At 37.2% G+C, this 19,409-nt stretch overlaps 1 protein-coding gene across 1 annotated transcript in view; it reads right to left on the reverse strand.

Annotated features, from left to right (window-relative positions):
* Nucleotides 1-19,409, reverse strand: part of rb (adaptor related protein complex 3 subunit ruby) — a 482,738-nt gene that overhangs the window by 142,839 nt on the left and 320,490 nt on the right. The window contains exon 18 of the mRNA XM_090402121.1: nt 15,661-15,974. Coding sequence (XP_090258247.1) covers nt 15,661-15,974 — 314 coding nt within the window. The remainder of the gene's footprint in view (nt 1-15,660; nt 15,975-19,409) is intronic.

The raw sequence follows: 19,409 nt of genomic DNA on the forward strand, positions 1-19,409 counted from the left end.
CTACAGAATCAACAAAGCTGGTATGGTGGGAAGTCAATTGAATAAATTCATATGGAATAAGAAAGAAATTAGTCGGAACACTAAATTAGCTGTATAGAAGACAGTGTTCAAACCAGTTTTAACTTATGGATCTGAGAGCTGGGTCAGAAGTAAAACACTTGACCAAAGACTAGAGACCGCAGATATGAGAGTCCTGAGAAAGATTAGAGGCGTGAACAGATGGCATCAATGGCAATATCATATTAAAAATGAGGATATTAGGAAAGAACTTGACATTGTCAGCATCCAGGAATGCGTTAGCAGAGCTAATATCAGGTGGTATGGTCAATTAAATAGAATGGGAGAGGAAAGATTAGCAAAACAAGTGTTCTCTGCCAGGTTGGCAGGAAAACGACCCAGAGGAAGACCAAGATATAGGTGGATTGATACGGTACAAAGTGCCTTAGACGATAGAAATGTAAGATCTGATAATGTTGGAGTCTTGACAAGTAACAGACTGATTTGGAGGAAAATTGTAGATAGGAAGTTAGTAATGATGTAATTTTTTCATGTAGTACTGTCATATCTTGTACACCCCTTGAGGGTACATGGCAGGAATTTGATGATGATGATGATGATGATAAGAGAGAAATTAGTCGGAACACTAAATTAGCTGTATACAAGACAGTGTTCAAACCAGTTTTAACTTATGGATCTGAGAGCTGGGTCAGAAGTAAAACACTTGACCAAAGACTAGAGACTGCAGATATGAGAGTCCTGAGAAAGATCAGAGGCATGAACATATGGCATCAATGGCAATATCATATTAAAAACAAGGATATTAGGAAAGAACTTGACATTGTCAGCATCCAGGAATGCGTTAGCAGAGCTAATCTCAGGTGGTATGGTCACTTAAATAGAATGGGAGAGAAAAGATTAGCAAAACAAGTGTTCTCTGTCAGGTTGGCAGGAAAACGACCCAGAGGAAGACCAAGATATAGGTGGATTGATACGGTACAAAGTGCTTTAGACGATAGAAATGTAAGATCTGATAATGTTGGAGTCTTGACAAGTAACAGACTGATTTGGAGGAAAATTGTAGATAGGAAGTTAGTAATGATGTAATTTTTTCATGTAGTACTATCATATCCTGTCCACTCCTTGAGGGTACATGGCAGGAATTTGATGATGATGATGATGATTTAAGATTCTGGATTAGTTAACTTTCTGATATAGCAGGGGGAATGACCTACCAACTCCTTGAGTGTTGTCACTAATTTCTTGGCTAGGTGATAATTCGGGCTGTCTTCATAAACATAATCCAAGACATTACATCAGAAAAAGGTGATTTATTAGTCAGTTTTGATGTCTCTGACGTCTTTACGAATGTCCCATTCAATGACACAATTCTTCTGTTACAGAACATATTCCCTTCAGATATCATGCCGCTCTTTGCACATGTATTACGTTCTGGTTATTTTGTATGGCAAAATGCTTTCTACCTACAAAAAGAAGGCACAGCCATGGGCTCGCCATCCACCCATTGGTTAGACTATAATAAATTAAGTTTAATCCTTTATCCAAGTGTGAGCAAACACAGTTTGCACCTGAAAATACCTTCAGGACTGAATATGGTGTTGTACTACCTTACTGGGGTAAGGTAGTACAACACCGGGCAACTTGTAGCAAAGATGGACCAAGCGCACCAGTTGTTTACATCACACCAAAACATGGTATGAAAGTAAATTTAAGGAAGCATGTGAGATTCTTATCAACTACCCTAATCTGAACAATAATGATGGTCTAAAAATCCCAAGCATATGGCACATATTCAACCCACGGAACCTTTCTCCCTAAGAGTTAACTATAAACAGGACTGTAGATAATTCAGAACCTTAAATCTAATTTAACAATTGTCATGTTAAAAATAGGACATCATTGTTACTGTAAGAAAACTATATGAAAGAATGTTTCTCTTATGTTATTTTAAATAGAATTTAGCTTTGATGTAGTTTCTAAATAATTAATTTTGTCTGTATTTTTTTTTATATATATATTTTCAGTAGAGATCATGCCAGTAGAATAACTGTTGATCAAATCATTGTTTCTATAGCATACTGTGTGAAATGTAACTCAGCTTGTCCTTGTATATTTGTATATACTCCAGATGATGACCTTATATGAAGGTCAAAACGTTGGGAAATTAAAATAGTTATTTATAAGATGATTGTAAAGCCATAATTTCTAAAATGAATACTGATCACCATGTAACACTAAAAGAAAGTAAAGCAGTTCCACATCCAAATTCAAAAGATGAGAAAAGTATCATCAACCAGTTCCAGAATGGATGTTCTCAGGGAAGCACCAGCACGTTATAACAGTAAAGGCATAATAAGAATGGCTCCAGAAAGAATGAACCTTCCATGGTGTAGAAATAGATGGGGAATTAAGAACTTAGACTGAATCAGAGCGTCAGTGAAAAAAGTTATTAGATAAGCAGCTGGACTCTGAATTAACACTTACAAAACAATTTGAACAACATCGGCAATATTATCATTCTACTTCTTATACACTTTTAACAGAAGCAGTGTTGGAGTTCACTCACTCAGTGATTTTGTCAGCACAGAGAGGATCGAAGAAAAGAAAGAAGAATTAAGACATTGTGGACTTAGTGAAGAGGAAGTAAACTTGTATTTGTATAATGCTGGTGTACAGCATTCCCTGAAGACCTGTTTGTCTCTTCAGCCAGAAGTCTTAAATCAGAGGTTGGAAGCCATCCAAGAAAAACTCAGGATTCACTAGGAAAATTTATGCAAACCTCAAATGTTCACTGGTACAAAGAAGCTGAGTTGACATGAAATGGATATAGAAAAATCTCTGTATGCTGGATGTGAAACAAGCAACAGTTTAAAGCATTGGTAGTGCAGTCTTCTTTTTCTCAGGAAAAAAACAATCCTTTTCTACATATAATGACATGAAATGGATACAGAAAAATCTCTGTATGCTGGATGTGAAACAAGCAACAGTTCAAAGCATTGGTAGAGCAGTCTTCTTTTTCTCAGGAAACAAACAATCTTTTTTCTACATATACAGCAACTATCTCAAAAATTGCTAGAATGAGTGAAAACAAAAAAAGCACAAAAGGAAGCGGAAGCAACTTAAAGGTGAAAACAAAAAATTAAACTGTTGAAACAAATATTCTGAATCATAATTCTGGAACTTTGGTAACTGTTTTATTTCTTTAATGCTCAGCTGATTCTCTTAAATTTCTGTTATTTATAGTGGCACAAAAGCATGCAAAAATGTTGGATGTAATTATTCTTGGATGCTTTCATCAACATTTTTGCATGCTTTTGTGCCACTAGAAATAACAGAAATTCAAGAGAATCAACTGAGCATTAAAAAAATAAAACAGTTACCAAAGTTCCAGAATTATGATTCAGGCACACCTACTAAGGTTTTGTACTTAAAAAATTTGCATCCAAAAGTTCAAATGAACCGATAACATTGTTTTAAAGATTTGAATCCTAAAATGGCAAACCAATAAATTACAGACTTCTCTCAGGAAGAATGAGAGGTCAAGCATTTATTACATTTTCAAGTGCAGAAGAAGCTCTTACAGTCATCAATGGCTTTAGATTAAGAGATTGACCAATAATAATTTGGTCTGGTAGAAAACAGCAACTCATTTTACACTAGTAATATAGATAAATCCTGTTATCATGTTTTCACTACAAATTATCCGTGGTATAAAATTTTTTGTGATTGAAAGCTTTGTTTCATAAGTCAGTCATAATTAAATAAGATTTCGAGTACGACCACAGAATAACAAATCAACAACAGCAAAAAATTTCCTAGTTTTGCCTACACTTTGGTGTTCTTCATTAAGAAATGAATTATATGCTTATGGATGTAATAAAATAAAGCAAATCTACATCAGTCAATAAAAGTAAATAAAAAGCATACTTATATAATAAAATAATGACTAAATAACAAAACAGTAGACTACATCCACCTGACATCATATGCAAGATGATGCTCAGATAAGAGATACAGTCTGCATATCTCAGATCATAAAAGGTTTCAAATGTCTAATGAGAAAAGATCAACCATGATTGTGAATAAGGCCTTGGTTCTTATTGACCCACATTGGTATATAAATCATTTGGGAAAATAACTTATATGTAGTATATAGTCATATTAGCATGATGATTTTCACTTAGAACTTGGAAAGTAAGGTTTAATTTGTGTGTTCTTTTCTTCTGTAGGTCCTTGATAAGTTCTCTCAAAAGGATTTCCCTTGAGCTAAATCTTATACATTAGTGCTAGTGTACAGAGAAACTTACCGGTACTACCCAGAGACTTGGCAAGCTCCATGTGCATTGAGACAATTTTTTTTAGCCAAAACTTATAAGGTCAGTTGAATATTCATACTTTCAAGATATTCACTCATATTTTTAATATAAACTTCTACATTTGCTATATTGTTCAACAGAAATTCAGATTTTCATTTCTGAAAAAAAAAAAGAAATGAAATTTCTATTGGGTTGGCAAATAAGTTCGTTCGGTTTTTCAGAGTGGAATGAAGCACATTTTATTTAATATATATAATACATACTAGTCAGTTATATATTGACCCTCTTTATCAATGACCTCTTGCCATCTGTCCACCAACTTCATTATGCCACGTTCATAAAACTCCTGAGGTTTACTGGCAAAAAAACTGATCCAGGTGTCTTTTGACAGCCTCCTCATTAGCGAAGGTTTTCCCGTTCAGAGAATTCTGCAACGATCGGAATAAGTGGTGATCGGAAGGTGCTAGGTCCGGTGAATACGGAGGATGCGGCAAACCATCCCAGCCAAGATGTAACAATTTACTCCAGGTTGTTAAGGATGTGTGGGGTCTGGCGTTGTCTGATGAAAGACAACTGCTTTCCAATTTGCCAATTCAGGATATTTTGTGCTAATTGCACGGGCAAGTCACGTTAACTGTGAGCAATAGACAGTTGAATCAATCGTTCTGCCTGACAGTAACACCTCGTAGTGGACAACACTTTTATAATCCCACCAAACAGAGAGCATGATCTTCGTTGGGTGCAATCCCGCTTTCAAGGTTGTTTGCGGCGTTCACTCTTGTGCCCCATGATCTTTTACATACCACATTATCGTACACGACCCATTTTTCATCTCTCGTAATCATCCGCTTCAAAAATGGGTCATTTTCTTGGTGACGTCGCAGCAAATCACAGATGGATATGTGAGCAGTTATATTGGCCTCAGTCAATTCATGCGGCACCCAAACATTAAGTTTTGAAACATATCCCAGCTTGTGCAAATGGTTTTCAACGCTTGTATGCGATATGTTCGATACTGCAGCAATCTCCCGTGCTGTTTGTGATGGATTTTTGTTGATGCTATCCTTCACAACACTCGAATCAACCTCAGTCAGGCGACTGGCACGAGGTGCATCACTGATGTTGAAATCTCCAGAATGGAATTTGGCAAACCACTTTTGGCATACACGTTCTGTTAAGGCACCAGTCCCATATACGCTGCATATTTTTTTATAGTCCTCCACAGCTCATTTGCCTTTTTTGAAATAAAAAAGCAAAATATGCCAGTAATGTACGTTATTTCCTTCCATTTCTAAAAATATGTTACACACACGCAACTGAAGTAGGCTGGACGAAAATTCACTGAAAGGTTATGTGAAATGTCACCTTTCAACTGCACAATAGCGTTGCGCAGTAGTGCAACAAGAGCAACAGGCGAAGTGGCGTAAACTTGTACTAACACATAAACCAAACGAACTTATTTGCCAACCCAATATTTTTTTTTTAACGGCCAGCCTGGTTGGCCAAGTGGTCAGCTTATCCACTCTCCAGCCAAAAGGCTGCAGGTTCAAATCCCACCATAGGCATGGATGTTTGTGATTGTCTGTGAAAATACTAGTGGTGATGATGAGTAGTAGATGGTGTTGATGTAGATGATGATGGGAGTTGCGGTTCAGAGTTAGTTGGTGGATTGGGTGCTGGAGACAGAGAGCTGTAGAGTGGGTGCCTTCCCTCAATGAGTCTTTGGACTCCCTGGAGGTGTCACATTATAATAATAAATAATTCCACTATCCTCTGCTACAGTCAGTTGGTTACCATAGCTAATATCCACCAGTATTTGTGCATATTCTTCCTTATAATTCTACATCACTCTTCCATAATTATTCTTCCTCTTGTATGCTAGACAGCAGAAGTAATTCCTTTAGTTATCTCTGACCTGACTGGTCAATCTCCTCTCATAATGAACATTTTCTCTTTTTTTTTTATCATGGTTGTCACTTTTTCTGTTCTGGATTTTATATTCCCCATGCATCTGATCATTACAAGTTATCTTGTACCTCCTCCATTATCATCCTTTCTCATTGTTGCTCACATGATTTCACTGTTCAATCATCTCACTCCTACTTTATTAACATAACTTTTGTTATACAGATGTACACTGCATGTGTCAGATGCTTCCTAATCATTTCTCATGCTCTATCAATTACTTTACCCACAGCTTGTCAAAACACAGTATTCATGCTGATTGATTTTGCAACTGAGTCAACCGCCTTATCATCAGAGTTGACTTTGAAGCTTCTCATTATCACCCACCTTATAATTCTACAAATATACCTTCCTGACAGCAACTTCTTTTTTCTCCTGTTTGACTACTTCCCAATCAGTTCCTCGTGGTCACTTTCCCCAACCAGTGGCAGTGTCGATATCCCATTCACAACCACATCCTGTGAGGACATCACAAAATCCAATACTCTAAAACCTTGTGTTGCTTCTATCACATTCTGTTTAAGATAGTTATCCCTAAGAAACTCAACAAATTCTCTCTCCTTGTGTTAATACACTATCTCTTTCTTCCAATTCATTCTTATAATTAAAATCTCCGATTATGATCACCTTCCTTTTAGATGTGGAATTAATTTGTCTAAACATGTCAACAATCAGTGTTCTTACCACGAAGTGTTTCTGGTGAGATTTTTACAGGGTAGTTCACCACTGCCTTCCCCATCCCCCCCTCCTCCATTTTAGCTGGGCTTGGGACCAGCATATAGCTGATGAATCAGACCTATGGCAAGGATGTAAGTGTTCATGGCTGTAAGCCATGAGTGTTCACGAGGTCCGGTTTGCCTGTTCTGAGGAATAAAAAAACCCAAATTTCTGAGTGAAAAATCCTCTACCTCCATATAAGACTGGCTAACACACCTTTAGTCAAAAGAGACCAGATAAAGGTTCCTCACATCATGGACAGGAATCGAACCCAGGTCTTTCCAACCAAAGGGCTTTGTCTATACCAACTGAGTTATGGAGGCTTCTCCATTTTTATTCCTGACAGTATATCATTCTCAGACAACTAAGTTCCACTTACACCAATTATCTTTGGGCATACTGACTCCATCAGTACCACAAAGTCAGCCCCCTTATTTCTGATACTCCTTACAAGTGTACAAGCATAGCAAACCCACTCTTCTCGAGGTCATCCCACCAACATCATCCCTCATTTCTCTCTCTCCCTTTTACCCTTAGCCATACTAACTTTGATATTGTATATTCTTAGAAAAGAACAGTTGCTTCAAATGTTTAACCAAACCCATTCAAGTGCAATCCATCAACTTTAAACGATTCCAACACAACCTCTCTAACTAATTGGTTGTGGGTTCAGATCCTAATATGGGCATGGATGCTCGAGAATATTTTTAGGGAGTTGAATTTCACTGCCCAGTGTGGACACCGCTCTACATACCGGAGGCTTGAAGTGGTTTGAAAAGGCTTCATGCTTGGGTTTCCAGATTATGTAATAAATAAATAAAAAATATTTAAAAAATAATAATTAAAAAAAAAAAAAATCTTAGCCAACCAATGGTACTAATTATTATATGTTAACCTTTTGTAGGTGGAAGTTACACAGAAAAGAATTAATTACTATAGGATAATATTATACAGAATTTTTTTGTTTTTCCTTATTATTACAACAATATTATTATTTAGGAATTACCATGCTATCTTAAGACATTTTTGCATATTATATATATATAAATTCCTAGGAGGGAGGGGGATCTTCATTTTGATATCATTTATGGGATTTGTTAGTTTCCAATACAGGACTGAGACATGTAATGGATAACAAAAAAATAATAATGAAAAATATTTACTTCCTCAAGGGCTCACTTTAGTGAGTACGGGCATGGCAAACCCGAGGTACCTGATGCTGGACCATGCCTTACTTCATGTAATATATATCTGTTATATTATTCTGTAGACTGGTCCCTCCTCTTCTTTCTTTGCTTCTTTCTCCTCTCCTTGCTCCTTCCCCCCGATGCTATTAGAGTATTCGAGGGCTAGGGGTGAGTCTTTCCTATCTTGCTAAGTCATTTCGTCTTATGCAGCCACCGAAGGAGGCAAGCTAGCCTCAATAGGTGCCGGTCCCAAGCCCGGATAAATGCGAGGGTTGATGTCAGGAAGGGCATCCGGTCGTAAAACTTCAGTGCCAACTCAAACTATGATTATGAGTCTAAGAGAAAATGATATAAGGGCTAGGGCGTACCCCTTAAGCGACGCGCAGCCACATCGCCCTACAGCTGTGAGAAGTGGACGAGGGCTACCGCATCAAGGGCGGGTGCGGTTAAAGAAGCGAGCCCAGCAGGTGGAGAGGATGTTGCGAGTGGGAACACTGAATGTTGGAAGCATGACTGGAAGGGGAAGAGAGGTGGCAGACATGATGAGGAAGAGGAAGTTGGACATTTTATGTGTGCAGGAGACAAGGTGGAAAGGGGGAAAGGCAAAGGAACTGGGAGATGGATATAAATTGTTCTACTCGGGAGCGAATAACGAGGGAAGAAATGGTGTAGGAATTGTGGTGTGTGGCAGAATGAAGGGTGAAGTACTGGACGTGGGTAGAAGGAATGACAGGATCATGCGAATGAAATTGGGTCTTGGAGAAGAACGGGTGGTCGTATTATGTGTATATGCCCCGCAAGTTGGTTGTACAGCAGAGGAAAAAGATGAGTTCTGGAACGTGTTAGATGAAGAAACGAGGGAATTGGAAGAAAATGAGATGGTGATTGTCGGAGGAGACTTGAACGGGCACATAGGAAGACAGAATAGAGACTGTGAAAGGGTGCATGGTGGCCACGGAGTGGGAATGATGAACCAGGAAGGAGAGAGGGTTGTGGACTTTGCAGTAGCGTTTGATCTGGCAATTGTGAACTCGTTTTTCTTCAAGAGGGAAGAACATTTGATAACATTTAGAAGTGGTAACAACAGCTCACAAATTGACTACATTTTGACTAGAAGAAAACATCTTAAGGTTGTGACAAATTGTAAGGTAATTCCAACAGATCAAGTAGCACAACAACACCGACTGCTGTGCACAGACTTTAAATTAAGATCGAAGATAAGAACTTCTGGTTGCCATGGGATGAAGACAATTAAGTGGTTTCGCTTAAAAGAAGAGAGTGTGAGGAATCGTTTTAGGGAGAGAGTGTTAGAGAGGATTTCGGATGGACTGGAAAGTGTACAAGATTGGTGGAAACATAATTCAAAAGTAATCCTGAGCTGTGCAATCGAGGTGCTTGGTGAGACATCTGGAAAGATTAGAGAGCAGAAGGAGGGTTGGTGGTGGAATAATGATGTACAAGTGGCAGTGACAGCTAAGAGGAAGGCAAAGCAGAAGTGGGATGAGTCAAGAGTGGAAGAGGACAGAGAGGTGTACAAAGAGAGAAAGCAAGAAGCCAAGAGAGTTGTGGCACAGGCGAAGGCCATGGCATATCAAGATCTGTATGATCAATTAGAAACAAAGGAAGGACAGAGAAAAATTTGCCAACTAGCGAAATGTAGAAATAAAGCAGCTAAGGACATCTTACATGTGAGGCAGATCAAAGATGCTGAAGGAAGGGTATTATGGAGGGATGTGGACATAAGAAACAGATGGAAAATATACTTTGACGGACTTCTGAATGAGGAAAATGCAAGGACTCACAGAGGAGATGGGCAGCCTTCTGAGAGGATGGTGCAGAACATCAGTAGAATGGAAGTGACGGAGGCCATGAAGAGGATGAGGAATGGAAAAGCGGTGGGCCCTGACAGAATTCCAGTGGAGGCATGGAAGGCACTGGGGGAAGAGGGAATTGACCTGCTGTGGGACCTGTTCATGAAAGTTTGCCAACAGGAAAATATACCTGAGGAATGGAGGGAGAGTACTCTTGTTCCCATCTACAAGGGTAAAGGAGATGCACAAGACTGTAAAAATTACAGAGGAATAAAGTTGATGTCCCACACAATGAAGATCCTAGAAAGGGTTCTTGATGGTAGATTGAGGGAGGAGGTGGAGATTGCAAAGGAACAATTTGGCTTCATGCCTGGTAGATCAACAACAGATGCTATCTTTGGGTTACGACAGATGATGGAAAAATATCGAGAGAAACAAAGGGAGCTACATCTGGTATTTATTGATCTGGAGAAAGCATACGATAGAGTGCCAAGGCAAGAAGTCTGGAGGTGTCTGAGGGAGAAGAAGGTGCCGGAGAAATATGTCAGGTTGGTGCAGGAAATGTACAGAAATGTGAAGACAAGTGTTCGGACCTGTTTGGGACAGACAGAAAGTTTTCAAGTAACAGTTGGCTTGCATCAAGGGTCAGCATTAAGTCCGTTTCTGTTTAATATTGTGATGGAGGTGGTAACAGAGGAGGTGAGAGAAGATGCACCTTGGACAATGTTGTATGCAGATGACATCTTGCTGTGTGTAGATTCAAGAGAAGAAGCGGAAACTAAACTGGAAAGATGGAGAAAAGTACTGGAAGAGAGAGGTATGAGACTGAGCAGAAGTAAGACAGAGTATATGTGTTGCGCAGTGGGCGGTGGCCATGAGACAGATCTGGAGCTGGAAGGAAATGTCATCAGGAAGGTGAGAGACTTTAGATACTTAGGTTCGACAGTGGAAGAAGATGGAGGAGGTGAGAAGGAAGTGGGATGCAGGATACAAGCAGGTTGGAGGAACTGGAAGGAGATGGCTGGAGTGTTATGTGATAAGAGGGTGCCGATCAATCTGAAAGGCAAAATCTATAGGACAGTAGTGAGGCCAGCTATGACATATGCTATAGAAACTGTGGCCCTGAGGAAAAATAACATTAGCAGGATGGAAGTAACAGAGATGAGAATGCTTAGGTGGATGTGCGGTGTGACCAGAAAGGATCATCTGAGAAATGACTATGTCAGGGGAACAGTGAAAGTTACGAACTTAGGAGCGAAAATACAGGAGGCAAGGTTGAGATGGTTTGGTCATGTGATGAGGATGGAGGACGAATATGTGGGAAGAAGGGTCATGCAGATGGATGTGCAAGGAAGGTGGAAGCGTGGGCGGCCAAAGAAGAGATGGAGGGAGCTGGTAGAAGAGGACTTGAAGATGAAGAACTTGGATGGGGTGACAGCCCAAGACAGGAAGGTGTGGAGGAGACTCATAACAAACAGTGACCTCACTTAAGTGGGAGAAGCTGCAGAAGAAGAAGAAGAAGATTTACTTCACTTTTTTTTCCTCGCAATTACACCCAGAAAATCTGGTTAAGTTTCTTCAACACAACTCTAAGGCCTAAAAAGAGTAGATGGCTTTTCCATTCTATGATTACCCATAAGCTTGACATACTGCATTTCATTTAATTTACACTTTTAACAGATAGTAAGTACCGACTTACAAGCACACTGTCCATGGCTTGTATTCTCGTTCCCATCTTGTTAATCTTTGGGGGGGGGGGGAGAGGACAAGTTGAGTAGATGATTTGAGAATACATACTACACATTGCATACGACCTATGACTGAGTATCTGCAGTGATCGCCAATACATGATACCCATGAATCTCCTCTAGCCTAGCTCAGGTAAACGAAGTAGTGCTCAGTCCACCCGATCGCTACTTTGTTCGCCTTGCATTCACAGCAGCCATGATTCCCAAGAGCTATAGGACATTCCCACTTTATGTGACTGCTAATTCATAAGTAGTATAAAAACAGAAGACACGACACAGTATAAATAAAAAAATAAACTTTAATTAGGAAAAGATTTTTGGAAAAAGTTTCTAGTTTGGGGAGTCAGGGCAAGAGGTCCTGGCTCCCCAAACTAGAAATAATATATACTGTTTGTAATATAACTTTGTAATATATACTGTTTGATATATTACAAAGAATAAATATACCTAATATTTTACTACATGCAATATTGAATATATATAAAGATAATGAAATAAAAATAAAAATAAATGAAAAGTTGTCTGAAAAACAATCTATACACCAAAGACTAAGACAGGGATGCCCTCTGTCTATCTACAACACTTTTTACATTAATGAAATATTAATACACTGGAACACCTTAAACAATCAAGGTATAGAAATTTCCCAGAATAACAAAATAAATATGCTATTATTTGCAGATGATCAGGTAATAATATCAGATAAGGAAGACAATTTACAAAGAGCAATATATAATTTAAACATTATAGTAGAACAGTTTGGAATGAAAATTTCCATAGATAAAACTAAAACATATATCTTATATCTTATATAAGATATATGTTTTAGTTTTTATAGATATATAAAACTAAAACATAAAACTTATATCTCTCAGATACAAGTAAATTGTATCTGAGAGATATACTGTGACCTCCGATGTCAGTATAGTATGGATTAGTTGTTGTTGTTTTTTTATTCTTTGTTCAATAATTTCTAGATTGTAAACTGAAAATAAATAAGCCATCAAGTACTACTGAAATAGAGAGCCAAAGGCTTATTTATCATACATGTCCTCTAGGAGATGTGCTTTACATTATGGAAAATACTAAGGAAAGTGATCTGAAGCTTACTCCACCTTTACTACGAGTTGCCCATAAGGTTGCTTATGCTTGCATCCGCCAAAACTTTGAGTTTCTATATATTCGGCACGAAACTCTTGTAGTTTTTATATTCGGCTCTCAAAAATAAAGTTGGATTCAATATCCACTTAATTTTTATCATCATGTATTATATTTGCAATGTTTTTTCTTTATGTTTTATTGCATTTTAGCACATACCAGTAATGAATGTATCTCTCAGATATACCACGACCTATGCTGCAATTTTTACCACCACGAGCTCCACAGGATTACATTTGCCATGCAAAAACATGCAAGCCTCGTGGCGTGAGCATGATGACATCATTCCTCCTACGAATTATTAATACAGTAGTCAATCATGGACGAATTATAATGTTTACCATTGATTATTAGATTTCATTAATGCAATTTTGATATACGTGGTAACATCAAAGGCTTAATTAACTGCGTTAATCGAGGGATACCTGTATACAATATTTTAGCAGTGCCCACATTATTATATGGCAGTGAAATTTGGGCAATAAACAAACAAGATAAACAAAGAATAAAAACAAGTGAAATGAGATTTATGAGAAGAACTGCAAAATACACATTATTAGATCAAAAAAGGAACGAAGACAATTTAAAAACAAAACTAAAAGCAAGAAAAAAAAAAAAAAACAGAACTAAAAACAAAATCAATAGAAGAAAAACTAAACAATTATAAACAAAAATGGATTGAACATGTAAACCGAATGGCCAACACCCGACATCCTAAACAAATACTAGAATATAAGCCAAATGGAAAGAGAAGGCAGGGTAGACCTCAAAAAAGGATATTGGATGGATAATGAGACAGGAATAGATCAATATGGTCTATACCCATAATTAGTGTTATGATGATGATGATGATGATAATGTGAAATTACTTCCAACTTCCATTTTTTGATTTCTCCCATTGCTATAACCAACACTGTGATGCTTTCATCCATGTATTAAAGTTGATTTACATCATGAAGTAGATTACACTTCTATCTATTAATACAAAAGCTGGAAATGAAGATCAGTAATGTCCTTAGTTATTAATTCTTTTTAAACTGAAATATTACCAAATATGAAACCACATAATCACCTTGAATGAAATGTTTCTTAAACATTTAAAAAAATTGTTATAGTGAGCATCTATTGTAATTCATACAGAATTACCCTAATTATATTTGAATATTCTGTTGCACAAATGGCTTATCCTATAAACGATCCCCCTCTCTGTCTGTCTATCTCTCTCTCTCTGTGTGTGTGTGTGTGTGTGTGCATGTGTGTTTGTTTGTTTCTGCTGCCTCTATATTCACCAAGTCACACAGCTATTGGCTATAGTTTAGAATTAAATAATTTCAGAAACTGTTCCCTAAGTTCATTCAGTTTTGGAGTGAGCAGAAAATTCTTATAATTTTCTGCTCACTTTATAACAAAAATATATTTAGCATAATTTCCAGGAAAGATACTTTATTCTTAACACATTACAGCGATTTTTCAATTATCCAATCTTCAAATAACCAAACCTTCAGTTAACTATTCCTTGATGTTAGTATATCATCTGGCTCTCCTGAAACAACACTATATAACCATGCATTCAGTAATTCACTCTCAATTAATGAAAACTGATTTCTTGATGCAGTTATATAAATGAGCAATACTATACAGTTTAATGCTGGAGAGAATTCAGACACATCAGCAATACTATCCAGCAACCATTGGTTTGATAATTCACATCAATTCAGGGCTGACACTGAGAATAATTAATGCTACCTCACCTCCCCTTCATATAAACCAAATTAACATTATGATAGTGATGTGGCAGGATGAAACATTAATATATTATTACTATTACTACCTGACACCTCCAGGGAGTCCAAAGACTCTTTGCAGGAGGGCACCTGCTCTACAACTCTGTCTCTGCCACTCAATCCACCAACTGACTGCAACTACACCAACACCATCTACTGCCAACCCCCACCATTGATATTTCCAAAGACAATCGCAAACATCCACACCCACAGTGGGAGTCAAAACTGCAGCGTTTTGGCTGGAGGGCAGATACGCTAACCAGTCGGCCAGCCAGATTGGCCAGGAAGAAAAATCCCACCGCCTCCATATGAGGCTACTAAGTCATCTTCAGATGAAAAGACCACATATAGGTTCTTCACGTTGTGGACAGGTCTTACAGGACATGTGACATTGTGAAGACCAGTCCACAACGTGGACAGGTCTTCACAATGTCAGCCCTGAATTGATGTGAATTATCAATCCAGTAGTTGCTGGATAGTATTGCTTATGTGTCTGAATTCTCTCCAGCATTAAACTGTATAGTATTGCTCATTTATAAAACTGCATCAAGAAATCAATTTTCATTAATTCAGGTCTCCAATCAAAGGGCATCGCCTACTGACTGAGCAACAGATAACTTATAAAGAACATGTAAACTATATATTTAGTAGGAATAATGAAAGGTCACAATGAAAAAAGTGCCCCTAAAAACAATCGCTTAACAGACTCAAAATTAAGTGGTGTCAGGTTTTTAATAAACAAAATTCACTCATCCCAGATTTCTTTTAACCATGTTGCACAATTTTGGATAAATTCTTTATAAAGAAATTTAAAGGAAAAAAAAAATTATTATAGGGCATTCCTTCACTGTTATTTTTAAAAATATGGTCTGAAATGTATTTTTAAATGTGTTAATATCAGAACTATCATTTAATGTAATAGTTATCTCAAATAAGTTCAAAATTTAATTTCTTACTTTTCTTTTTTCCTCTTTACCAGATGATGACTCTTCACTTCCACTGCTACTACCATCTTCTTCTTCACTGGTGACCTCTTTACTACTTTTTATGACTTTCCTATTTTCATTTTTCTCTTCTTCTGATTCAGATTCTCCACTCTCCTTACTACTGCTACTACTTTCAGTGCTGCCACTGCTTTCTGTGCAGCTACTTGGAACAGACTTACTTATATCACTCTTCGAAACACTTTCTTCACTACTCTCATCTTTACTATCTTCAGTTTCATCAGCTTCAGATGCTGCTGATACTGAACTCATGGAGTCATCAGAAGCTGAAATATATATTATTATGATCAGTTTTATTAATGCACCAATAATAATAATAAACATAATATTATTGGTGTATACTATTTTGGCAAAATAACGCAACATGACTGAATAACAGTGTATATATATCATTATACAGTTGACCTTTGAACAACACAGATTTGAACTGTGTGGGTCCACTTATACACTGATTTTTTTCAATATATTGGAAATTTTTTTGGAGATTTGCAACAATTTGAAAAAATTCATAGATGAATGGCGTAGCCTAAAAATATTGAAAAAAATTACAAGGAAAAAAAAGCTAGTTATGTCTTGAATGCATAAAATATATGTAGTACCAGTTTATTATATCATTTACTACCATAAAATATACACAAACCTATTATAAAAAGTTAAAATTTATCAAAACTTATGCACAAAAACACTTACAGACCGTACGTTGACCATTCACAGATGAGAGAAATGTAAACAAATGTAAAGATGCAGTATTAAATCATAACTGCATAAAATTAACTGTAGTACATACTGTGCTATTGTAATAATTTCATAGCCCCCCCCCCCCCTACTGTTGCTCTTGTGGAGAGGTCAAGTGTGCTGCAAGCATCTGCTTAAAATGGTGTGTGACACTATTCATCTCCTCATGAGCAGTTCACCTCTCTAGTAAATTGCATATCACAATAAAAAGTGATCTCTCACAGTTCTTACGTATTTTTCATTGTGTTTAATGCAATACCATAAACCTTGAATAATATCTTGGGATCCATATGAAGTGCCACTAATAACGCTGGAAAAGCTCCCAAGAAGCAGAAAAATCATAGCATTACAAGAAAAAATTGAACTGCTTAATATGTATCATAGATTGAGGTCTGCAGCTGTGGCTACCTGCAATTTCACGATAAATGAATCCAGTGTAAGGACCATTGTATCCAGCTAAAAAAATAAAAGAAAATTCATGAAGCCATCACTGCAGCTATGACAGCAGGCACGAAAATCTTGCACTTTTTTCAAAATACCTTTTTATCTCTTACTGAAAATGCAGCTTTTATGTGGGTGCAGGATTGCTATAAGAAAGAATCTAAAGCTGGAGAATTTTATGCCAGCAAAGGATGATTTGATAATTTTAGAAAGAGGTTTGGCTTAAAAAATGTCAAGATAACAGGAGAAGCAGCTATTGCTGACCTAGAGGCAGCAGATGAGTTGCCAGTTGCCATTAAGAAAATCATTGAAAAGAAAGAATATCAGCCTGAACAGGTTTTTAATGCAGACGAAAGTGCCTTATTCTGGTAAAAATGTCACAAAGGACCTTTTATTAGTTAGGAAGAGAAGCAAGCACTAGGATTTAAGGTAGGAAGGAATAGACTAACTCTACTGTTCTGTGCAAATGCAGTCGGTTTATGATCAAGACTGCCCTTATCTATAAAGCTGCTAACCCTCGAGAGTTGAAGGGAAAAGATAAACACCAGCTGCCAGTCTTTTGGTCGAGAAACAAGAAGGCCTGGACAACTAGAACCCTTTTCTGGACTGGTTTCCTCGATGTTTATCTCTGAAGCCAGGAAGTACCTTGCCAGTAAGAAACTGCCTTTTAAAGTTCTTTTGATATTGGCTCCATATTGGAACAAAAGAAAGGAGATGATTTTAGACCTATTATGTTTATCAGCAGTAAACTTTCAGCTCCAGAAAAAATTAATTATTCTGTTCTGGAGAAAGAGGCACTAGAAATTATCTTTTCTCTACAAAAAGTTTGATATTTATTGCTATGAAAGCATATCAGGTATAAAAAAGGGAAACAGTTAGCATTATACCTGGATGTAGTAGTGGTGCTGCACATGGCATACAAATATGTCTTTTTATGTGAGTAAATATTAGTAATTTTACTAATTATTATTGGTAGTATTTTACTTACTTCAGACTGTGTAGCTGAGCTTGTGTGTTTATTTGCAAATTTTAATACAAAATATCAGTTAAAAAGCTTTATTCGCTGAGTTTAACATGAGTTTTGTATAACGTAGCATGTGTTCAATGTACTCATTGCTAAGAATGAATGGTTTATGGTATGAAGGTTAGAGTGGAGAGAGGGTATATCGAAGTGCCAGAAATGTGTCATAGTGAAAGCAGGAGAATGAAGTAACTAATGTTAACAATGTAAACAAAGATAGTGAAAGCAGTGTAGAGAAATGTAGTGGAAGGAATGAGCAATATCAGATGAAATATGAACAAGAGTGTGAAAGAAGTGACTGAAAGCAATGTGGATGATGAGGTGACGGTGAAGAGAGAAACAGCATGCTTATGAGGAATCCTTCATAGGACAAAATGTGAGCTCGAGTGACTTGAGATATGACCGGCATGTGGCACAGAAGGAAGGAAAATGAAAGTAAAAAGAGAACTAGAAAAGTATGAAAGGACAAGAAACTGAAAATAAAGGGAAACAATTGTATGGAAAAAAGCATAAAAAAAAAGTGATGAAAGCATGTTTTCCAGGTGTGAAGATTAAGGATGTTAGTGAAGCTTGCAAAAGGGAGAAGCGAAAGAGTTGACTGTTTTGGCAGGTAAACATGATTTGAAACCTGAGAAACATGCAAGAAGAGAAAAAAATGAAAGAGTTGCAGACAGAAGCAGAAAAGAAAAGTGAGAAAGTAAACATCATTAGTCTGTTGCCTCAGTATGATATGAATGAACTGAGAAGGGCCATGATTGCTATTGAGTCAATGAGAGAACTGTGCAGTTTTTTAAGATGTAAGGAATGAATTTGATAGATAAAATGATTTGAACATGCCTGATGTACATTTGAATAGTTTTGGAGTTTGATATTTGAAGAGAGTGTTGCTCAGTGAAAGGTTAGAAATGAAAAATCAAGGAAACTAGAAGTACAAGTGGGAGATGCATCCAAGTCTGGGTTCAGCTGCTGCTAGAACAAATGAGAGTGTGTACAGAAATGATTATGCAATGCCGAATGCAGTTTCACAGGTTTCAAATCTGAATGGGTTGGTAATCACATTACACAAGTCATTATGTGGTCAACATTACACAAGGATATCTGTGGGGTCAAGAGGAGGATGAAACGCATGCACATAAATTCCAGAAGTATCAAAAATAAAAGAGAGGAGTGTTTGGCATTTATCAGCTCAGACTGATGCTGATAATTTGCACAAAAATTATCAGCATCAAGCACATCTGGTTGACAGAAAAATTATAGTTTACAGAGATAGAATGCAAGAGGTATTGTATTTTCAGGAAGCATAGACAAAATAAGACAGAAGGATAGGTATTGCTGATGATAGCTGAACTTCAACAGAAAAATCGAAGTTAAGGAGGATTTGTGGACTGAGAGAGGTGGTTTATTTGAGGCCATCTGGTGCAAGGTAGAGGCAAATAGGATAAATATATATTGTTGGCTACTGCTAAAAAACCAAGGATCCACAGGAAGTTGTGAATACCATGCA

This window comes from Typopeltis vanoorti, chromosome 12, assembly GCF_054136105.1.
Source record: "Typopeltis vanoorti isolate ZY-2024b chromosome 12, IOZ_Tvanoo_1.0, whole genome shotgun sequence".
In the NCBI taxonomy this organism is placed as follows: domain Eukaryota; kingdom Metazoa; phylum Arthropoda; class Arachnida; order Uropygi; family Thelyphonidae; genus Typopeltis; species Typopeltis vanoorti.